Below are 20,012 nucleotides of genomic sequence, written 5' to 3' on the forward strand. Positions count from 1 at the left end.
CGCCACCGAGGCCCGTCAAGCATAGTTAACGTGAGTGGAGGGACACCGTAGCCCCCTCCTCACGGCCAGGAAGCCGTCATGGAGTCGGCTAAGATAGGCTAAAGCAAACGTGAATGCACTTTTGTTGGTTTTGTTTCCTGCCTGCATGCACATTGCCGATGTTGAGCAATCTTTTGCTTTCGGTTGGGTTGCTTACGTTGTTGTTGTTGTGTTGTTGGGGGGGGGGGGGGGGGGGGGGTGCAGCCAAATGTCGAGTCAAAACTTCAAAAGCCTTAAATGAATAAAAGTGGTGCCATTTTCTAACAGGAAGCTGACATTGTGACTCTCCCGTGTACACGTTTAGCACATAAGCAGTTGATGCAGAACTGTGTTGCATTACAGCCGTGGATGGCGTACATCTCTTCGATATAGTACAGGTTATTCTGTATCCTCGGTCGGTCGGTCGGCAACATGGATATAGTACATAAACGTGGAAAGTGAGTGCGGTCAAAGTTCAACCTAGATGTGTAGTCAACACACAGACACAGAAGGAGGAGGAGGCGACGTGCACGCACGCACGCACGCGTTCGTTGGAGAGGAAACGTCGTGGCACTCACGCTCCATTTCGGAAGGCGGCGGTAATGAATTTGGAATTTGCTGGCCAACCGCCGTGAAACAGACAAAGAAGAAGAGTCTTTGCGCATGCGCGTGTTGCTCTGCTGCCATGGCAACAGCGGCGTTTTGTTGCGCTCGATGTTAGCCCTCAGGACCGGGCCCGGCCGGGGCGGACTTGTCGCCTTCATTCTTGCTCGTTGTTTCTTTTCGTCCGCCCCCCCCGACGCGTCGAAGAACCACTCACTTGTCGTTGCCCAGGTGCCCGCCGTCTCGTTCTCTTCCCGCCCGGAAACGTCATGTCGCTCACGGTAAGATGAGCTTTGCTGTTAGCCTGACTGCGCTAACCAGCCAATGAGCGCCATCCATCGCAAGTGACGAAGCCTGCCAAAAATGTGTTTTTAGAGATGATTGGCAGCTGCTACTCGTACTTCTGCTCCGTCAATTAGTAGTGACGTCACCGTTGTCAACCGTTTTTAGAGATGATTGGCAGCTAGCTGCTCGTACTCCTGTTCCGTCAATTAGTAGTGACGTCACGGATCGCACTACTTTCGGCAATGACGGGCAACGAGTCCATTGTTTGTCTATAAATGAGCTCTCCCGTCAGGCGACCAGTCAGTTGTTTGAGGACAGTTACCTGGCGACCAATCACTCGTTTCCCCGTCATTTGTCAGAGTGAATACAGGAGGAGTTACGGACGTTCTCGGAGCGTTTCTCCTCAGCCAGGCGACGCATTGGCCCATGGCAAAGGTAAGCACCAGATGGCTGAGAAAATGGCTGTTTTGATCTATCTTTTCTTTTCTTTTGTCTGTCTGTCTAATCAGCCGGGAGCAGGGAAGGGCGGCTCGGTGACGAGAGGAGATGCGCTCCTGCCGCCGGCGCACGGGCCAACAGCGCGTCCGTCGTCACAGCGCGAAACAAGGAAAACAACCGCAAAGGTACGCCGGGTTCCGCCGGCTCAGATCCTCCGCTGCGTCAAAGACCCCAACCGGTGGCGGGACGCGCACATTCCCGCGCCGAGAAAGCAGAGCGCCTCCACGAGTCGGCGAGCGGCATCGCCGACGACGCTGCTTCTCCCCTGCTGACGGCACAACAGGTGGCCGGCCGGCACCACACCGCGTGCGCCACACGCCACGCAGCTTGCGCTGGTCACGTGATGCCCTTTTTGCCCTTAGATGCTGCGCCCCTGCGGAAGAGAGGCCTCCTCCTTTCGATGGCGGCCCGTTGCCATGGAAACAAAAGCACAAGTGACGGAACCGCAGAGCCGTCCCCTCTCCTCGGAAAGCGAGTACCGCCGCAACTTCCGAGGTGCGTCTCCGCCTCGTGGCCCCCCCCGCCTGCGCAAGCATCTGGAAAGCCGGCAGAGAGTTCCGCTCTCCGACACGCGCGGCGTAAGCACGCACGCACGTACAAGGCACGGCGGATGACAAGGACGACCATCCATGATGATTTCGTTGCTGTTGTGTGATCGGAAGAGTCAGAGGATGAGAAAGGAGTCGGAAATGATGCCCCACCCACAGCATGCTGGCCCCGCCAGCCAAAGCGAAGCCACAGCCCCGCCGCAGCTTCAGCGACAACACAGGTGTGCCTGCGTCTTTTTAGGCTAATATAGTTGGCCTTGACAACTTGACGCGCGTGTGTGTGCGTGACAGGAACCTGCTGACGGAATATGAAGCCAACTTTCCTTTTCCCCAATGTGGAGACACAGGCGAGAGCCCTCAGGTGACCCCAAAGCCAAGCATCTTAGCTAAAGCACTTTGCTAAGCTCACCTTGTGTGACTTGATGAGTCAGCTCAAGAACACGAGAAGTAGCGCGTGCGGAAGCCAGCCAACCACCGCAGTTCATTTCGGGGAAACGGCGCACATACACACAATGCAACGCACACACACGCAAACAAACATGCAACTCGACCGAATTGTATTTGTGGAGCACTTCGAAAAAGGAAACAAGCATGGCTGCATTCCCAAGGCGCACGCAGCAACGAGGTCGGTTGCTCAGGTGTACCTAATAGAAAGTCTTCTCCCTCAAAGCCAGCGAGTCATGTGGGTTGCCTTCCTGTTGCCGTGCGCCTTTGCATCAGGGTCACCGCGGTCACGCTAGGCTTTTACCAGAACGCTTTGGGAGCCTTCAAAGCGCTGACTCACTTCTGAGAAGCGCCTTTCCTCCATTTGGGTCACAGCCGCCGCACGCTGCCACTGACGCGCGCCTGCCTGCCTGCCTGCCTGCGTGCGTGCATGTGTGCATACCTGTTACAAGTGTCCCTGCATTTGTCCGGCAGGTGTGTTGGTGTGCCGCACCCTCTGAAGTTGAAGCCGTGTTGTGTGCAGGTGATGCTGTTGAGGGAGAAGGCCCGGTGGTACCGGCGGCGGGCGTGGGGGACCAACTTCTCCCGGCAGCACCTGAGCCAGCTCAAGTCCCAGCACAACATTTTGTGGGAGCCCGACGGCGGCGGCGGCGGGGCCCGCCGGCCCGCCTCGGTGCCCCGCGCTGAGGCTCAGGACTCGGCCAGGTGAGGCGCCGGCCGCTGGCTGCCGTCTGCGCCGCTCGTCATCCCGCCTGCACTTGTGTCCCTTTCTCTCCCTCCCTACCTCCCTCCCTCCCTCCGCAGCCGCCCCCGTGAAGACGGCGAGGACGACAAAGGTGCGGGCCGCTTTCCCACTCCCGAGAAGTACGGCGGGCCGCTTCACAGAAGTCATCTTGATCTGACCACACCCACCTGCGGTACGCACACCCTGCACTTGACAAAAGGACAAAAGTGATGCGTGTGTCTCCAGCAGGGGGCGGCATGCTGGTGGGCAGGGCCACTTCACGAGACGCTTTTCAGGTGATTGATTTGATCACTCTGCGATCGGTCGAACGATGAAGCGACCGACGTGCTCCCTGCGCAGAGGCGCGGCGATCCGCACGCCGAGCTTCCTCCGGAAGGGCCCGCGGCGTCCCGGCCGAGCTCGGCCCCGCCCCCGACGCGCGTCATCCGGGGCCTGCTGAGACACGCCGAATTCCAACACAACGGTGAGCGCCGGCCGTGGCTGCAGCAGCGGCCCGACGACCTCTTGACCGTGCGGCGCTGGCGTGTGCGCAGGTGAGCTGGGTCTGAGGTTCCGCTCGTACGCCGCCGGCCCCTTGTGTCCCGACCGAGGTGACTCGCCGTCTGGTCTTTGCGGGGCATATTTGAAGGCAGCGGACGCTGGCGGCGGCCACGTCTGCTTTCTCCTTGGGCCTAACGCCGGCGGCCTCCCTTCTTTTGGCCCTAGACGTCGCGTGGAGCCGCTCGCTGGCGGCGGCCGTGCTGGAGCGAGCGCGGAGCAGGCCGCGCCAATTCTGGGGGAGGAGCTGAGGCGCCGCCGCCGCTGCCGCCGCTGCCGCCGCCACGGATGGACCGCTAACTCCACCTTCTTCCCATCGGTTCATTTCAGTCTCCTCCGTCGCTCTTCACTCTTGTACGACTTTTGTATCCTTTCTAGAGTTCTTATTTCCTTCATTCTTCTGACACACACGATTGATGTGATTGGTTCTTTCATTGTCACGGATTGCTCTTCTCGTTCGCGGCGCCCTTGGAAACTTCTCGTTTCCTCTCGGAACCTTTTATCGGGCGATGAAGTGTCGGTCCCGCGACGAGGCCTCCCTCCCGCTGATCAAATATTGTCCGTCTGCGGGCGTCACTTCCGCTCAAATTCAAATTCCCGCTTCTAGGTACAACGGTTTACCATAAACGTGTCTTTTGTGACGTCGCCGTTGTTGTTTTAATGTCATTAGTTGCCAGTGACGTGTGGCAATAAATATGCTTGGCAAACATGGTGATGACTCTGAGCTCCCGCACTCGTGCGCCATGCTCGTTCAGCATGCGTATGGGCACTCTTGCATATACTCCACACCCTCTCATTCACTTTCTCTCCCTCCCTCCCTCCCTCCCTCCCTCCCTCCCTCCCTCCCAGGAAACAAAGAAGTGCTCCAGTCACTAGTCCAGATGGTTAATAAACACAGTTTCTCATCACACTTTTTTGATTGACACTTCATTTCCTCCAGGTGACCTTAAACACATTGACCTCCGCGTGTGCGTGTGTTGGGGTTTTTTGCTTGCCCTATTTTCAGGTGGGGGGGGCGGAGGCTTTGCGTGTATAAAATGCGGCGTGTGCGCTGGGCTCACATCAATCACCTGCTCCTCTCTTGGCCAACTCTGGTTTTGATATTTGGCTCCATCATGAAAGCGGTCGGCATCGCAGCGCTCGTTTCCCTCCGCCTCCTCGGCGTGCTGGCGCTGCTCCTGATTGGCTGCGTCCGGCGAGGGGAGGCGGGACCCGTCATTCGGCCGCTCAGCCCGGTTTTGAGGAGTCCAAACACGTACCGGGCCGCAGAGGAGGTCTCGCTGCACGTAAGTGGCACGACGTGAGTGTCGTCGCCGGCCCGGTTCTCCCAATATGACATACACCTTGCGGCCCTGCCGTGTTCTTTCCGTCTTGTCGTTCGTTCTTCAGGCTCAGCGCTCCGAGACGGAGGAGGAGTCGAACGTCAGGCTGAACGTTCCGGTGGCGGACGAGGAGGTAAAGGATCAATTGAAAGGCCTCGAGCGGCGAGCGCTCGACCGTAGCTCACCTGAGCGGCGCCCCCCTTCTTCTCAAGGAGCACGTGGTGGTCTGCTGCTTGCACAGCAACATCCTGGACGTCTACCTGAAGGACGTCTTCGACGGCCTCGACGACGGGCATCCCAGAATGCACCAGCTGCACTCGGACCTCAGCAGAGCCGGCCAAGACCTCAAAGAGCACGGATGCGTGAGTGGGGTGCTTTGACTTTGGAAAATTGAGTGTTTGTGTGTGCCAAATTGAGTGTTTGTGTGTGCGTGCGTGCTCTTCGGACTTTTTGAGCTCTTGCGTGCCCTTTTCAGAACGCGCCGCACTACCGAGACCACCGGCACGTGGTGCAGTTCCGCGACAAGCTGGCCCAGGTAGGCTGTGCACGCGTTGAAAATGGAAACTAGAACAAGCCGCTCAGTCATTGGTGTGCAGTTGCGGAGGCACGAAAATGTCCTCGGCAGCAGAAGGCTCCGAGCGCCCGATGACTTGGTGTGAATTTCCATTCGTCTGTAGATGGACAGCAGTCGTGGCCTGAAAAAGGCCTTGAGCGAGGTGAACATTCTCTTCACCTATCTACATGACAACTGCGTGAGCGCCGCCCGCTGACGCACACAAGCAACTACCACCACTATGACTACTTTATTTATTGGCTTATTTAATCGTTGGCCTTGCTATTTATGTGGTTGTTACCATGGAGACGTGTTACAGTACTGACATTTCAAATAAACTTGCTTCTTTCAACAACAACAAACAGAAATATTTTATTGGCCAAGATGGCGGGGTGCTACGTGCGCGCGCGCGCGCGGGCGAGGGAGAGAGAGAGAGAGAGAGAGAGATACGCTTGTCACACACCTGAGACGCTTTTACAAACGTTACGCGCTTACGCTATGTTGTCAAATACTGCATGTTACAAGTTGGCGAATTCATTCTCATGACGTCACTGTCACTCGGCCGCGACCTCGTCTACCTGCCGGTTGATGCGATTCGAAACACCGGCGGGCGGGTGGTTGAAGCCACGCTGCATGGCAGCACAATTTCACGACGCCTCTGATGCGTACACATGAATTCATCTGCATGCAGGTAAACACACACACACACACACACACACACACACGCAAGGTCACATGATGTTTGTGCGTCCAGATGCCTTGTCGTCCATCTGCCAAAAAGGAAACCCGAGTCAAAGTTATCACATTGAATTCAACGATAGGCTTCCGTGTTTGGTGCGTAAAAGCGGCTCGGAGTTGCCTCCTCGTCCAACTTGGGCTCGTCCAACCACATTGTAAAAGGCAGACTTCCGGTGCTCACAGTCAAGGGCAGTTTTTGGCCTCCCTCGCGCATTTATGCAGCGCGGGTGCGGATGGAATTCATGGAGCGACCGACTCGTTGATGGACTGACTGACTATCTGAGAGCAAAGGAAATGGAAAAAAAAAGGCGTCACAAAAACTTTGAGTGGAAACAAAGTTGGCGTTGCGGCCGCTGAAAGTAGCCCTACTGGCCTCTTTAGCGGCGGCCGCTGAAAGTAGCCCTACTTAGCGGCCACACGCACCCACACGCCAATAGCTAGCTTCACTCGTTACGCACTGCTACCTAGCAGCTTAGCATAGCTGCACTTGGACCTCTCTGTCACAAAAGAGTCAGTCACGTCTGTGAGGGTTCTTTGCACGACCACACGCCCTGGTGGGTCAAGGTGGCCTTATGAAAATGTTTGGAACCACACAATCCTCGAGAAAGCAAGTGTCAACCACGCACACACGTCATCCCGGTGCTGAGGCTTCTGCGAAAACTCATGACAACCGCAGTGACCCGGCCGGGAATGTCCTCGCCAAGATGGAGGTGAGCGGAAGTTCCTTCAAGGAAGGCCGTGTGTGTGTGTGTGCGTGCGTGCAAATGCGCGCGCGTGTGCGTGCAAATGCACGCACGCATGGGTGTTTCTGAGTAGCAGCAAAGTTCAGAGGAAGATTCTGGTGTTTGCTACCGAGCGGCCACAGACCACAATGAAAGAAAAGACGCGTATAAAAGATGCGAGCGGCGGGCGCTCAGCCAATTGACCTGAAAAAGCGTCGCCATCGCTCAGCATTTGTCACTCGTCTCACGGCGCCCTCCTGTCGTCTCGTCTCGTCTCCGGTCACTCCGTCCGCCGCCGCCGCCATGTCGCCGCCGAGCCGCTTGTGTCTTCTGCTCCTGCTGGGTTCCCTGGTGCTAGGCGCCAGTCACTCGGACCCGTATCCGGAACTGAGAAAAATCCTGGAGGAGATCTCCAAAGATGTGGTGAGCTGATGGCAGGGATCGAGCCACTTGATTGTCGTTACTTGTCGCGTTTTGCCTCCGTCCTTTTGTAGTGTGCTGTCTATACCGTTGTATTGTGATGTGGTGGTGTGCGTTGCTTGTGCTCTGGAATGCCCATTTCTTGGGGGGGGGGGGGGGGGGGGCTTTCAGCTTCATCACTTTGAGCATATGTTTGTGTTTCAGGATCTGAAGAGCGTAAACATCAGCACTCATCCTCCCTTCAAGAGCGTCATCAGGAGCATCAGAGCGTGTCAGGTAGGAAGAGAAAGGCAGAGGCCCAAATGGTCGGTCCTCGGCAGCAGCGCTGACGGACGGACGCCTTCGGTCCCCGCAGAACCGAGAGGAAGTCAAGCTGGTGGAGGCCACGTTGCGCGTGTATACGCGCATCGCGGAGAGCATCCAGCGCAACGCCACCCTGCTGAAGGTAGCGCCCGACCAGGAGCGGCTCAGGCGCAACGTCGGCCAGCTGACGAGCAGATTGCGCCGCCTGAGCGCCACCCTGGCCCGACGCCACTGCCCCAACACCACAAACGTCCTGCATCAGCTCACGCAGCTCCAGGTTAGCGCCGCGCGGCTCCGTTGGAAAAAAAAAAACATTCCATTGCTACTTGAATTGTTGATTGAAAAAAGAAATCAAGTGTAATGACAACATTGAAAACTATACGCCAAGTGTAAAAGAGTCACGTGTGAATCGAACCCTGTGTGTGCAGGTGGACGACGTGACGTTCCAGAAGAGAGCGCTCTCTCAGTTTCTGGAGGTGTACAACATGGCGACTGTCATTGGCTCTCACACTTTGGCCTCACCCACCGACGCCTCGCCGTGAATGCGTTTTTTTTCCAAATCATTCTTCTAATTTATTCCATTATTTAATTCCCTCCTGTACCTTAATTTATTCTCTTTAGCGGAAGAAGCAGACCTTTTTGAACCTGTCATCAATACATTTGTCGTCTTGATTGAAATGACCATAATAAAAGCACAAAGTTCACATTTGAAGTTTCCTGAAAAGTGACGACTTTCTCGTTTCTCCATTCCTCACGCTTTCACTCCGTGGCGATGGCACCTTAACCTTTCAGGCCAGGCCAGGCCAGGCCAGGGACTTTTTGCCTCTGCTCAGTGCTGCGTAATGCTGCGGGGGCTTTTCTCTCTTTCTTCCGAGCCTTTATTGGAATTGACGTTGGCTGTCAAAAATCAACTCGGAAGCTCCGTCCGTTGCCAGACACGGTGGTTAGTTGCAGTTCACCGAAATAGCAGCGGGTGCTATGCAAAGTGACACGCAACTGCTCAAAGTGACACGCAACTGCTCAAAGTGAATCCTAGCAGTAAAAGAAATTCAAGAGAAGTTCCTCTAAACCTCATCGTGGCTTCCGCGCGCGCACACACCCACACGCATTGCCCGGGACCCCCCCCCACCCCCACCTTGTCCTTCTCTGAATTTTGGTGATTTAAAGGAAACCGTCAACCACATTTTCACACTTAAATCATCACCGCTCGCACACGTGTACGCGTCTCTTCTCTTAAATGCGAAACATCGTCGACGCTTCTTCACATCAGCAGCGTCGCCGCCGCCGCCGGGACCGAGTCAGGGCCCGTCTCAGGAATCGCACGTGTGCGGCACGCACGCGCTGGAGTGGACTCCGGTTGACCATGGTTACCGCGGCGAGAGGGATGCTCGGAATGTGCGCCTACCTGTGTGTGTGTGGCGTCATGACCTCTCATGTGCCTTCGAGGATGACCACGACCATTCAGAACCTACTGCAGCTTTATGTGAGGATGCGCACGCACGCACGCACGCACACTACTTGGGCTTGTTGGATTGATTTTCCCCGTGTATTTGTGTTTGCAGAAGATTCCGCCCAAAGAACGTTTCAACGGCCTCCCCGTCTTCTCCAGAGAGCTGCTGAGCACTAAGATGGAGGTAAAAACATTTCAATTGCCTAGCTTAGCCTGTTTCAGCTTAGTGTAGCAGGTGACTTGCGTGTCACTAAACGCATCCCATAGGTCTGCTTGTGGGCTCAAGTGGTGGTACGTGTGGCGGGTGCGTGCGTGCGTAGCAATGCTGCCGCCGCCGGCTATTGTTGCCTCTGCCATTTCAATGCTTTTATTTGCTCATCGTTCTTGCTGATTTGATATATTTCTTGGTGCACGTTTGCTCCATACGGCGGCGCCGCCGACTATTAGTACGCATGTCGTCCATGTTGGTTTCGTCCTGGGAAAAAAGGCACAGAAGAGAACTTTGGGAAAATGATCACGGGTCGATGGCGATATGGAAGAAACGGGAGGCCATTGTTTCCAACTGTTGCCGCTCCCCCTTTCAGGCCAAGGAAATGCTGATGTCGGCGGTGCTACAGACGTACGAGAAGCTGTTGGGGCACATGCTGAAGGAGCCGCCCGGCCCTCCGGCGTCCGACTCGGGAGACGACGCCCGAGTCGGGCTGAACTACCTGCTGAAGTGCGTGCGGGATCTGCGCAAGTACAGGTATCAGGAGCAGGACAAAGTTCTCAGCGGCCTGAGCGAGCTCCAACACCTTCAGGTACAACTGCTTTTACAAACGCTACGTACGCTCTGTTTTCAAATAACTGCATGTTAAATAGTTGGTGAATTCATGACCGTTGCATTCAAAAGGTCATCAGGGGGTCTCGAAGTCCAGTCCTCTGACACCTGATTCAAATGATCAGTTCATCCTCACATTCTGCAGGAGCCTGATCATTGAATCAGGTGTGTTTAACGAGGGAAACTTGGAAAACAATCTCCCCCCCCCCCCGAGGACTGGACTTTGAGACCTCTGGATTAGATTGTGCCGTAGAATACAAAAACAAAAGCACGCGTGACCGCAGATGACGCTCCTCCCCATGGCTGCAATGTAACTCTGCCCCCCACCCCCCCCAGATGGACAACTTGGTGGTCCAAAGCAAAGCATTGTGGGAGCTGCCCAGCCTGTACAAGGAGGCCAGTTCGTTGGCAGAGAGTGGCCGGGCGGGGACGCCCAATCGCCTGCGGACTCGAAGGCAAACGCGGCCGCTGTGGCGCCGCAGGCGAAAAGCGTGAGCTCATGGGATGCCTTCTCATTTCATCACATGAGACTATTTATTCGCACGCACGCACACACATTTTGATGATGCTATTTAAGCTTGATTTGTTCTTATTTATGAGCTATTTATTTGATGAGCACCTAATAAAGATGCTACAATTCTATTGGCTGCTGACACGTTTTCATTGAGCAAGAGAGTAAGCGCCATTTGGACTTCTCAGAAGAAGAAGAAAACTTCCATGGCCTTGGTGGGAATCATTTGGCTTCCTGGATACGCCTGGCAGGACGTGACGTAGGTAGGGGCAGTCGCAGGTCCAGAGAACAAGTAGGAATCAACACCTGAGTGGCAAAAAAAAAAAAAACACCCACCGCATCTCCAACGCTTCAGGTCATTGATGCGCCATTAATCATCTTACGTCAAGCTAAACTTGGTCAAAGCTCGGAAACAAGCGGCGGGGGCGACTGCAGCAGCCACGACAGTCAAACAAACCCATGACAACACGGAAAGAGAAACTGAGACTCAATGACTCTCGTCATCGTGTGTGTGTGTGCGTGTGCGCGCGCGCGTGTGTGTGTGTGTGTGTGAGCGAGTGAGAGCGAGCGTTTCGTTGTGAGTCAGCATCGGAAAAGGAAACAACTTGTTGCACATCTCAAAATGTGTCAGACGACGTGGAATATTGACTTGATTTGCATTCCTATTTGACATGTCGAAACGTCTCCGCCCAGACATTTAGTGGCAGTCACAAATGGAAATGTATTTCCGCCACAAGAAGATCTGGAAAAGATCACAATGCACACGCGTTTTTGTCCCCTTCTTCACGGAGTGAAACTAAAAAAGAGGGGGAATTCCACAAACACGTCACAGGTGACAAGCCAACGTCGACGCCATTTCCGCAATGCTCCGCTTTACCAAACCGTCTTTCTCTTGAAGTCTGTTGTTTCGTGTAATGTTCTGTTTGCAGATGCGTGCGTGCGCTTGTGTGCGTACCCGTTTTCACGACACATTGTGTTGTTGTTTTTGTTGTTTTTTCTTGGGAGCTTCAGGGGATGCTTTGGGAATAATTATCAATTTGTTTTGTAGTAATCCGTGAAGCCCTTTGAGACTGCTTGTGATTTAGGGCGATATAAATCAACTTGACTTGACTTTTTGATGGCGCTCGTTGTAGTGTACGTCGTATCGAGCGTTGTCACGTTGTGTTTTGCTGCCACCTGGTGGACACGATTGCGCACAAGCTCGATCGCTGCGTCTGTATAGGGTCCAGTTAATCGTCACACACTCGACTTTTCTTGATGACCAGTACGTATTGCGTTTTTACATTTCTTCCCGAATGAATATATTTCTGTACTCAGTTTGAAACTGTTGTTTGTAATGCATTGAAGAAGAAAAAAAAAAACACAGAAGAAGAACGGATCAGGAAACTGAAAAGAAGACCCGGAAGCGCCTGGTAATTAAACTTCAGGCGGCAAAAGACCGGAAGCGGTATCTTCAGAAGCTTCAACTCGTCAATTTGAAGGTACTTGTCCTTGTTAAGATCATTTTTGAAGCTCAAACCTTACAATGTTCGACGACTGGTCGGTTCTGAAGATGTTAAGCTAGCAAGCGTAAGTGAACGCACGTTATCTCCTCCTCATGTATCGTCTAGTCTTGAGCAAATAAGAAGGCTGACAAGTGTGGCCTTATGTTTACAGGTCAAATCATGAGTGAGGCTCATGTGTCGGCTAGGTCTTGCCAGCAGGGTGCTGCACTGATATAGTTGGACGCTAAATGGGAGCACCCGATTAGCGAAGGTGACGTCATTTGGGGGGGGGGGGGGGGGACCGCCAGCTCGTCTTTTACGGTAAGTGCCAAATACATCTTGTACATATGAATGATGTGAATGAATGGACATGTCTTTATCACTACTTGTGCGCCGAAATGCTGTGAGTCAACATTTACATCATGTGTATTCAATTCCAATTATGACATTGACTTCAATGAATGGGCCAGAAGATCCGAACGTCAAACGATTTAGTAGCACAGTCATGAATGCGTGTTGCGCTCATAAGGTGACACTTGCTGGCAAATGTCATGATTGATTGATTGATTGATTTAATATCACTGACTGCATCTTATTTCGGAAATGCCTCATCGTTCATTTATTTTGAATCCTATTCCAGATGAACGATCACTCTCGCTCTTAAAGAATGAACACCTTAGCTATTCTGCCCGGGTTGGTGACTGTTGATACTGGCAAGTAGCTGACGTTTGAAATGTGAAGCGAACGTGCACGTTCAATGTGCCTGAACAAGACGCTTGCACGCGTTCACGTGGACGCAAACACTCACCACGTGTGTGAGATGAAGACACTTGCCGAAAATAAAACCAACTCTGGCCTCACGCAAATTTGATAATTGTTATTTTTAGGAGGAAGGACAAAAAGAAGTGCCGCACCGCCCGTGTGAGTGCGCGTGTCAACGAGCCATGACAACAAAACCTGGCTGGTGACATTATTGGCTGTGAGTCGTTGCCAAGGCAACAAGAGGCTCCGTCAAATGCCACTCTGTCATGTGTTTGGCGACAATCCAGACGATTCAGTCATTATTTCACACGTGATTCATTGTAGTCAGTAAAGTTGTATTAATATTCATATTCCACCACAATAAAAGGTTACAAAGGCTCACTAGAAAAAAACAAACAAACAAACAAACCAATGTGTGCGTGCGTGTGTCTGTAGTGTACAGTGGATAGATACAGTACATTGTAAAACTGGCCACAGCATTTATTTCGCCGCACGACGTCAAACAGACGCGTCCAAACGCTACAGAAACACAGCACAGCTAACAGTAGTGTCCGTCCGTCCGTCCGTCTTACTAAGACAAGCTAGCCACATCAGCTCGCAGGTTAGCTGCAGGCAAAAGGCTAACAAGAGGTTAGCTGTACGTGACGGCTGCGACCTTTCACCAAACTCCACTTGCATCAGTCCTCTCTTTGAGCCACGAGCTCGCCGCTAAGGAATGCACTTTGGTAGAATCAACCCCCAAAAAAATGCCCTGGGTGTTTGTCATGTCGTCGTCGTCATCATCACAGCTGAGCTTAGTTTGAGGTAGCCACAACGATGACGCTAATGCTAGTAGCTAGTTCCAGTGCTTGTGCTACTAGCGCTCTGTCGGCAGTGGGTCGTGAATAGAATAGAAAACAAACGTCAGTGGCAGTGCAGAGGCAAGTATTTGGATGCCGGCGGCTGATTGGCTAGTGTTAGTTGATGCTTTCCACAACAAAAGCGCTCATGCTAACTGCTGGCTCAAACGCTTGTTGATACTTGCTTCTAGCGCAGCGCAGCGGTTAGCCTTTAGACACCCGCAAGTCAAGTTAGCATGACCCGGTCCCAAAAAAAACAAACTTATGCTAGCAACCAGTATAAGCGCTCATTAAAAGTCGCGCTTTATCAGCGGTTCTAACATGATTAGTACAAAAACAAACGTCAGTGCAGCATATCAGCTAGCTTTCTGTCGCTAGCGGTGGATTGGCTAGTGTTAGCTTAGCCCTGCCGTGTTTATCGTTGCCGACGAGTGACATCATCTGGCTGATTACATGTCTGCGCCTAGCCTCGCCTCGCCTCTCCCAAGAGTAATAGAACGCATCGTGGCTCGGCGCCCGTCTTTGAAGGCACAAAATGTTTCGTCAACTCGGGTGGGGGGCGGCTGGGGGAACAATGGCAAACGGGTAGTGTGTTCTTGCGTTGGCTCGACCGTGAGCCACGTCGCTAACGTACGTCGTCGTGGGCAGCGTCGTGCCCCTGCCACTTGCGTTTTCAAATAAACACGCGCACACATTCAAGTATTTGCTGCACTTCCTGGTAGAAAAAACACGTCTAATAAATATTCATAAATAACATCAGGCCTCTCTGTGAGGCGTTCACTTGATGCGAGAGATTTGGCGCGGGCACGCACGCACGCACACATTGGAGGATCGAAAATGGCTTCAAAGGGTTGACGCCCTCACAGTGTAACGCGCTGTTGACAGGGACTCTTCCCGATCAATGGTCATCTTTTGTTGTCGTTCAATTGGCAGTATGAGCAAAATGAAAGCATTGCATGCTTTTGAAGTCTGTCCTCTGATAGGAGTTAGCATGGCGCTGTCTCGCGATGCCAATTGCAGCCAAACAAGAAGCCTCTTTGAGCATGGCGCTAACTGAAAACAAAGCACTCGAGTCAACTTACTGATTTCTCTGCTAGCTAAGCCCGCTCATGGCTCCATGTAGCGTGCCACTTGGCACATTTTGTCCTCCGGAAGTAAACAAAGGGTTTTGGTGTCTTCGTTGTTCATCGATAATGGCCTTTCAGCACCCTTTGTGATGATTGTCTGCGGCACTCCACCGGAGGAGCCTGAACGGCGCCACCGCTGGGGACGCTGCCGTGTGTCCCGTGCCAACGCACCCCAGCCGGCCTCAACTCGAGCCGTTGGGGCGCGCTCACTTTCAGCTGAGCAGTTTGGGCAGCACTGTCCGCGGTTGGAGGTTCCCGTTGGCGTCGGTGATGGGCGCCAGGTTAGTCCTGGTTTTGGCCGAGGTGGCGGGGAGCTTGGAGATGGTGGTGGCGTCGGCGGGAGCGCGTTTGGACGCCGCCGTCTTGTCGGCGGGTGGTTTGGGGAGTCGCCTCCTCAGCCAGGGGTGGCGCAGCGCCTGGCTGGGCGTCATCCTAACGGCAGGGTCCCACTCCAGACACTGTTTGAGGAAGTCCAGGAAGAGCGCGTCGTCACAGCCCTTCAGCGCCACGCTCCAGTCCTTGCTGCGGGGCGGACCTCGCAGCTTCCCGCGCCGCGAGCGTCCGCCGTTGAGCGCCGCCGTGCCGTCGGGCAGCGCGCTGACGGCGCAGTAGCGCGGGTAGCCTTTGGACGACACAAAGTTCTTGGCCCGCTTGGAGGCGTCCAGGAGCTTTTGGCCCGGCATGCCCAGTAGCTCGATGATGCAGGCCAGCTGGTCGCCTTCGTCCTCGCCCGGAAGCAGCGGACATCCCGTCAGGAGCTCGGCCAGGATGCAGCCCAGGGACCACATGTCGATGGGCATCCCGTACCTGGAACCTGCAACCAACGAGCCTTCCTTCCGTCAGCGGCCGGCCCGGCTTTTCACGCCAGGGCTCCTTTGGTTAGCGGCGACGTCTTACCTAGGATGACCTCCGGCGCCCGGTAGAACCTGGACTGGATGTAGGTGTAAACTCTCTGATGTTCATAACAGCTGGAGCCAAAATCGATGACCTGGTGAACCCAGAAGCACTCGTTACCTCGAGGACATTGACTTGAATTGGGTATGGGTGCGACTCGTGTCACCTTGATCCCGCTGCGCCCCTGCTGCTTGAGCAAGATGTTCTCGGGCTTGAGGTCGCAGTGGATGATGCGGTTCTTGTGCAGCGAGTCCAGACACTGCAGGATGGAGTGCGCAAACTTGCGCACCAGGGGCAGGCTGAAGCCCTGGAACTTGTTCTTCTTGATCAGCTCGTACAGGTTCATGCTGAGCAGCTCAAAGGTCATGCAGATGTGGTTGCGGAAGGTGAAGTTCTCCAGCATGTGGATGACGTTCATGCCGGAGTCCTTGTCCTGCTTCCTCAGGTGCTCCAGGATGCGGATTTCCTCGGCCGCCTGCCGGTGGAAGCGCTTCTCGTTGCGGACCATCTTCAGCGCCACGTGCGTCTGCGTCTTGTGGTCGAACGCCTTCACCACCTGCGGGCCGACTCGAGGTTAGTTGCGCGTAGCGTGGCCGGCCGCCAAGGTGGTCTTGGTTTTCTGCAAACGCGCCGCACCGTCGGTCATTTGCTCGTCGAGCCGACGTCGAAAGAACCGATCTCGTTTGTCCGGCCGAGCGGCGATGGGCCGGTAGCGATACCGGGTATCGGCGCCGAGGCCGAAACGGGAAGTGAAAATACTGCGGCGGCTAACTCCGTACGGGATGAAGCTGCGACGCGCCCGTACCTGTCCGAAGCTCCCTTTGCCGATCACCTTGAGGACTTCGTAGCGATAGGCGATTTGGTCGTGCGGAATTTGGATGTAGGAGCCCTGCTCGTCATCGTAGCCGCAGTTGTTGGCGCCCCCCGGGACCCCCGGCCTCTTCTTAGCGTTGGGACCCACAAAGTAAACTAGGCAGAAAAGACGACAAGCTTGAGCAGCGCCGGCGGACGGGTTGCGCGGCGGCTGCCGCCAGCCGCCGCCGCCAGCCGCTGCCGCCGCTCACCCTCGGTGTAGCTGAAGACCTCGTGATGTTCAAAGGACGACATCTTGGCCATGAACTGCTTCATGGCCTGCTCCGGCGTGGAGGCGGCCGGCTTGGCTTTGACGTCGGCCGGTTTGTGCGAGGCGGCGCCCGGGCGCCGGGCCGAGTCCGGGTCAGCTGCGGGGCGTTCCGGCCGGGAGGGGGCGAGCGGCGCCAGGCCGTTGAGCTGCGGCCCGCTCTGATGCGGACGCTTGACGCCGCCGTTGTCCAACACTTGCGTGACGTGCACGCCCTCCGACATGGCCCCTTTAGCGCCACCCTGAGGGCAAAGGCTTTGAATAGGACGGCGCTTACTGCACTTGGCGGTTGCCCCGCTGAAATTGAACAATTAGAACAAACGACATCATTGTTTACCGGAGGAAAATGGTGCTGTAACGCATCACAAAGCAAACAGTGAGGCAAAAAGGCTCTCAATCTATACTTTGTCTTGACTGTAAATGTGGATACTTCCTTAGAATCGGATTCATTTTTTCAAGGCTTGGCGCAGATGCATGGAATTTCCACTCTGTCAAGCGGGGAAAAAAAACCACCGAGACGCCAGTGCTTCGCGTGTGCACGGAACAAACTACACCTGGACGTGCAGTTGTCATGCGGCTCTTCATTTGGACGCAGGTGAGGAAAGCCGCCTCGCGCGTACACAAATGCACTGCCCGCCCGCCCGCGGCCGGCTCGTGGCCACGGTGACCGCACGGGCCGGCCTTAGATAACAACCGGCCGGCAAAGGTACCGTCAGTGGGTTGAGGTTGCCGTTGCGCAGCGGCGGCAGCAGCAGCGTGACGGGAGACGTGGTCAGGGAGCCGCCGTGACCGGGAGAGTAGACCGGCTCGCCCGTTTTGCCTGCAACAAAAAAGCCCAAATATCAATCTCCAAGGGCGTGCCTTGGTCCTTTCACAGTTGACGGGGGGTTCCCGCGAGGTGCGTGCTGAAGTGACTTTAAAGGCCACAGATGGCGTGGGACATTTTAATCGGAAGTCGCCGCCGCGTAATCCCGCTAATGAGGGCAGCGAGCCGCCAACAAGTTGTGCCACTCTCGCGGCTGACGGCGAGCGAGCACGCTTTTTGGAAACGAGCTCGCTCGCTTCCTTCCTTCCCCTGATCTCAAAACAAAGCATTGAGCTTACCGCAAAGACCGTCAATCTGCTCTGTGGACAACCGCGCTCCCAATCCAAGAGAATATTTCCTGTCTGTGGGCTGAACTTGCCGGCATTTGGACCAGTTGAAGTGCAACCACGTTATTAGAACGCTTGCGGATTCAGCAGCCACCCCGAAAACCTAAAGCACGGGTCGCTCGTACGAGCGCGGCGCATCGGCAAACCCGCCGCGCCGGAATTGCTTGCCAGAGAGGCGGCAAGCAAGCGCGATCGGCATGCTGCCTGACAGGACGGGTGGGAAAAGGTGCGCGTGCGCCGCAGAAAGCCGTCCCCGAAATGGCCACGACTCTCCCCCTCCCACCGGTGCTGGTAAAAAGCCAAGACCAAGTTTTGGCTCGGGCGGCCGCTAAGTCACTGGCCTTCATTCGCAGCCCAGGTGGCACGGCAGCCGCCTCACCCATGGATGAGGGCCGGCGCCATTTGGCCGCGAGTCAACGCGTGGTGTCGGACAGCGACCTCCATATCGTTCCCACGCTTGAATTTGTGCCCATGCACGCAATATCAGCCTGCGGACAGGAAATATTTTCCCAAAAGAAAGTATGAGCTTTGCAAATCTAGCCATCGCCATCTCTCTCACCCACGTGACGGACCAAACATCCGAATTGTCCTCAATGGATGCTTCCCACGCGTGCAACAGTACGGCAGGCGGGCGAGCCAAGAGAAAGCAAATTCAACCATTAGCCCGAGTCGACCGCTTTCTATCCTCCGTGAAGCTCAACGGAAAGTTCGACTTGCGTCACATGAGTTTGTGTCACAGCGGAGACCAAGGCAAGCAATGTTTGGACCGTTAGCAACATCTATTACACAGTAACGACACAACAGCGGCAAAAGATGACAATGATCGAGCAGTAGACGGACGGACGGACGGACGGACGGACTGCAGCTTTATTCCTTGCGAAAACGTTGCATTTCACCAAGTGCCAGTCGTGCTCATTCTGCTCATGCCAGGAGACGAGAGAGCCAGCGAGAGAGACCGAGAGAGACCGAGAGAGCCAGCGAGAGAGAGAGAGAGAGACTATTTTTACCACGTCGCATGCTTACTGGATGCTTTGCATTCTGAGCCTCGGTGGCTTCCTCTAGTCCTTCAACGCCTTCTCAAGCTTAGCTCCAGAACCATGGCATTTCGGATGATGACGACATAGCAGCAGCCATTCACGTGAGGAGCGAACCAGCTAGCTGGGGTGAGCGTGAGCTGCTGACCCCCCCGGAGGAAAACAGAAAAATAAGCTCAACATAAAGTACTCGTGATGTCACACACGAGTCGCGTTTGTGTTGAGCAGCGCGTAAAAAAGCAGATGAAATATTCATTTGATCGAGTGTCTGTCGCTGCTCTCTGTGCTAACGTTAGCGGATCATGCACACGTAGGCATCACAAGAGACTATTTTTATCACTTAGCATGCTAGCCGGACAGCTAGATTCTCATTTCTCTTGCAACTTGTTCGATTATTATTTTTTCTCTCTCTCCCTCTCTCCTGGAGCCAAGTCCCCTCCCTCGCCTCTCGACGCCTCCACCGCAACGCAACGCACCGCCCAGCCGTGTTCGGGTGCACTCGTCCCGGCTGCAGTAGGTTACGCTCACCCGTCGGAAGGACCGAGGCTCCGGGCTTCTTGGTTAACATGGCGGCAGCTGCTCTGCTCTGCTCTGCTCTGCTCTCCTCTCTTCGCTCGCGCCCATACGCACGCGCGCACGCGCACAGCCTCCTCCTCCGCTCGCTTACCTCAAGTAGTCGTCGTGCGGTGGAAGTGGAGTGGAGTCAGTCCACTTGTCCTCCCTCTTACAACGTGCACGCACGCAAAAAGGGATCATTACAAGCTTCAGTCACGGGGGGTTAGTTTTATGCAAGTGTTCTTTTGTCTGTGTGTGTGTGTGTGTGTGTGTGTGTGTGTGTGTGTGTGCGCTCATGTGTGCAGTGCCGTACCGAGCTTCTGGCCTACAGGGCAGATGCCCGGCGGACTGGCAATGATGACGTACCTCCAAGAGACCGGCCCGCGGCTCGTGAATTCAGTCACAACATGGAACGCAAACGGAAGCAATCAAGATCAGGGATAAAGGCTACGGCCGGCCCAAGTTAAAATGCCTGGGGTCAATCTTCATTATTATTCAGGTAATGTCCTGCTTACTGTGAGCTGCTGC

The 20,012-nt window shown here is 54.7% G+C and overlaps 5 protein-coding genes across 19 annotated transcripts; 4 read left to right on the forward strand and 1 right to left on the reverse strand.

The window, feature by feature from the left end:
• Positions 1-528: 528 nt before the first annotated feature.
• mdm1 (Mdm1 nuclear protein) lies at positions 529-4,588 on the forward strand. 8 transcript variants are annotated; one of them, XR_009710873.1, is made up of 13 exons: positions 541-902; positions 1,199-1,341; positions 1,416-1,687; positions 1,767-1,982; positions 2,067-2,173; positions 2,244-2,313; positions 2,920-3,101; positions 3,201-3,313; positions 3,367-3,416; positions 3,481-3,604; positions 3,675-3,731; positions 3,847-4,032; positions 4,528-4,588. XR_009710873.1 is itself a non-coding variant. In XM_061268526.1 (12 exons), the coding sequence occupies exons 1-12, from the start codon at positions 682-684 to the stop codon at positions 3,927-3,929; spliced, it is 1,638 nt and encodes a 545-aa protein (XP_061124510.1). In that variant the 5' UTR covers positions 541-681; the 3' UTR covers positions 3,930-4,588. The 8 variants fall into 8 exon arrangements, 7 of the variants coding, with proteins under 7 accessions (XP_061124512.1, XP_061124513.1, XP_061124515.1 ...); XM_061268526.1 differs by having other exon boundaries at positions 3,847-4,588; XM_061268532.1 differs by having other exon boundaries at positions 1,266-1,341; positions 1,767-1,899; positions 2,069-2,173; positions 3,847-4,588.
• A 127-nt stretch (positions 4,589-4,715) lies between these two features.
• Positions 4,716-5,914, forward strand: LOC133145255 (uncharacterized). Its single transcript, XM_061268539.1, has 5 exons — positions 4,716-4,964; positions 5,068-5,133; positions 5,213-5,362; positions 5,476-5,535; positions 5,678-5,914. The coding sequence occupies exons 1-5, from the start codon at positions 4,716-4,718 to the stop codon at positions 5,768-5,770; spliced, it is 618 nt and encodes a 205-aa protein (XP_061124523.1). The 3' UTR covers positions 5,771-5,914.
• A 79-nt stretch (positions 5,915-5,993) lies between these two features.
• On the forward strand, positions 5,994-8,448 carry LOC133145254 (uncharacterized). Of its 2 annotated transcripts, none has more exons than XM_061268538.1 (4): positions 5,994-6,244; positions 7,638-7,709; positions 7,789-8,013; positions 8,165-8,448. In XM_061268538.1, exons 1-4 carry the CDS (start codon positions 6,215-6,217, stop codon positions 8,276-8,278), a joined length of 441 nt encoding a protein of 146 aa, XP_061124522.1. In that variant the 5' UTR covers positions 5,994-6,214; the 3' UTR covers positions 8,279-8,448. The 2 variants fall into 2 exon arrangements, with proteins under 2 accessions (XP_061124522.1, XP_061124521.1); XM_061268537.1 differs by lacking the exon at positions 5,994-6,244 and adding an exon at positions 6,255-7,436.
• A 490-nt stretch (positions 8,449-8,938) lies between these two features.
• ifng1 (interferon gamma 1) lies at positions 8,939-11,781 on the forward strand. Its single transcript, XM_061268534.1, has 4 exons — positions 8,939-9,219; positions 9,299-9,370; positions 9,771-9,986; positions 10,343-11,781. The coding sequence occupies exons 1-4, from the start codon at positions 8,974-8,976 to the stop codon at positions 10,499-10,501; spliced, it is 693 nt and encodes a 230-aa protein (XP_061124518.1). The 5' UTR covers positions 8,939-8,973; the 3' UTR covers positions 10,502-11,781.
• Positions 11,782-13,077: 1,296 nt separating this feature from the next.
• Positions 13,078-19,618, reverse strand: dyrk2 (dual-specificity tyrosine-(Y)-phosphorylation regulated kinase 2). 7 transcript variants are annotated; one of them, XM_061268523.1, is made up of 7 exons: positions 19,597-19,618; positions 17,454-17,563; positions 16,688-16,985; positions 16,429-16,592; positions 15,790-16,179; positions 15,627-15,717; positions 13,078-15,543 (listed from the first exon to the last, which is right to left on the reverse strand). In XM_061268523.1, exons 3-7 carry the CDS (start codon positions 16,965-16,967, stop codon positions 14,942-14,944), a joined length of 1,527 nt encoding a protein of 508 aa, XP_061124507.1. In that variant the 5' UTR covers positions 16,968-16,985; positions 17,454-17,563; positions 19,597-19,618; the 3' UTR covers positions 13,078-14,941. The 7 variants fall into 7 exon arrangements, with proteins under 7 accessions (XP_061124507.1, XP_061124503.1, XP_061124508.1 ...); XM_061268519.1 differs by lacking the exon at positions 19,597-19,618 and adding an exon at positions 19,458-19,590; XM_061268524.1 differs by lacking the exon at positions 19,597-19,618 and adding an exon at positions 19,458-19,490 and having other exon boundaries at positions 16,688-17,040.
• Between the last annotated feature and the right edge of the window lie 394 nt (positions 19,619-20,012).

This window comes from Syngnathus typhle, linkage group LG21 (genome assembly GCF_033458585.1).
Source record: "Syngnathus typhle isolate RoL2023-S1 ecotype Sweden linkage group LG21, RoL_Styp_1.0, whole genome shotgun sequence".
NCBI lineage: Eukaryota > Metazoa > Chordata > Actinopteri > Syngnathiformes > Syngnathidae > Syngnathus > Syngnathus typhle.

Excerpts from the sequence above, each read along its gene's own strand:
- mdm1 (XM_061268526.1), top strand. The coding sequence starts at position 682 with ATGCGCGTGTTGCTCTGCTGCCATGGCAACAGCGGCGTTTTGTTGCGC. Across the intron at positions 1,342-1,415 it reads CGCATTGGCCCATGGCAAAG|CCGGGAGCAGGGAAGGGCGG; the intron begins GTAAGCACCAGA and ends CTGTCTAATCAG. Across the intron at positions 2,314-2,919 it reads ACACAGGCGAGAGCCCTCAG|GTGATGCTGTTGAGGGAGAA; the intron begins GTGACCCCAAAG and ends TGTTGTGTGCAG.
- LOC133145255 (XM_061268539.1), top strand. The coding sequence starts at position 4,716 with ATGCGGCGTGTGCGCTGGGCTCACATCAATCACCTGCTCCTCTCTTGG. Across the intron at positions 4,965-5,067 it reads CAGAGGAGGTCTCGCTGCAC|GCTCAGCGCTCCGAGACGGA; the intron begins GTAAGTGGCACG and ends TTCGTTCTTCAG. Across the intron at positions 5,536-5,677 it reads TCCGCGACAAGCTGGCCCAG|ATGGACAGCAGTCGTGGCCT; the intron begins GTAGGCTGTGCA and ends ATTCGTCTGTAG.
- LOC133145254 (XM_061268537.1), top strand. The coding sequence starts at position 7,188 with ATGCGAGCGGCGGGCGCTCAGCCAATTGACCTGAAAAAGCGTCGCCAT. Across the intron at positions 7,710-7,788 it reads GGAGCATCAGAGCGTGTCAG|AACCGAGAGGAAGTCAAGCT; the intron begins GTAGGAAGAGAA and ends CGGTCCCCGCAG. Across the intron at positions 8,014-8,164 it reads ATCAGCTCACGCAGCTCCAG|GTGGACGACGTGACGTTCCA; the intron begins GTTAGCGCCGCG and ends CTGTGTGTGCAG.
- ifng1 (XM_061268534.1), top strand. The coding sequence starts at position 8,974 with ATGCGAAACATCGTCGACGCTTCTTCACATCAGCAGCGTCGCCGCCGC. Across the intron at positions 9,220-9,298 it reads AGAACCTACTGCAGCTTTAT|AAGATTCCGCCCAAAGAACG; the intron begins GTGAGGATGCGC and ends TTGTGTTTGCAG. Across the intron at positions 9,987-10,342 it reads GCGAGCTCCAACACCTTCAG|ATGGACAACTTGGTGGTCCA; the intron begins GTACAACTGCTT and ends CACCCCCCCCAG.
- dyrk2 (XM_061268519.1), bottom strand. The coding sequence starts at position 19,497 with ATGTTAACCAAGAAGCCCGGAGCCTCGGTCCTTCCGACGG. Across the intron at positions 16,986-17,453 it reads GCAACCTCAACCCACTGACG|GGTGGCGCTAAAGGGGCCAT; the intron begins GTACCTTTGCCG and ends CTTTGCCCTCAG. Across the intron at positions 15,718-15,789 it reads AGGGGCGCAGCGGGATCAAG|GTCATCGATTTTGGCTCCAG; the intron begins GTGACACGAGTC and ends TGGGTTCACCAG.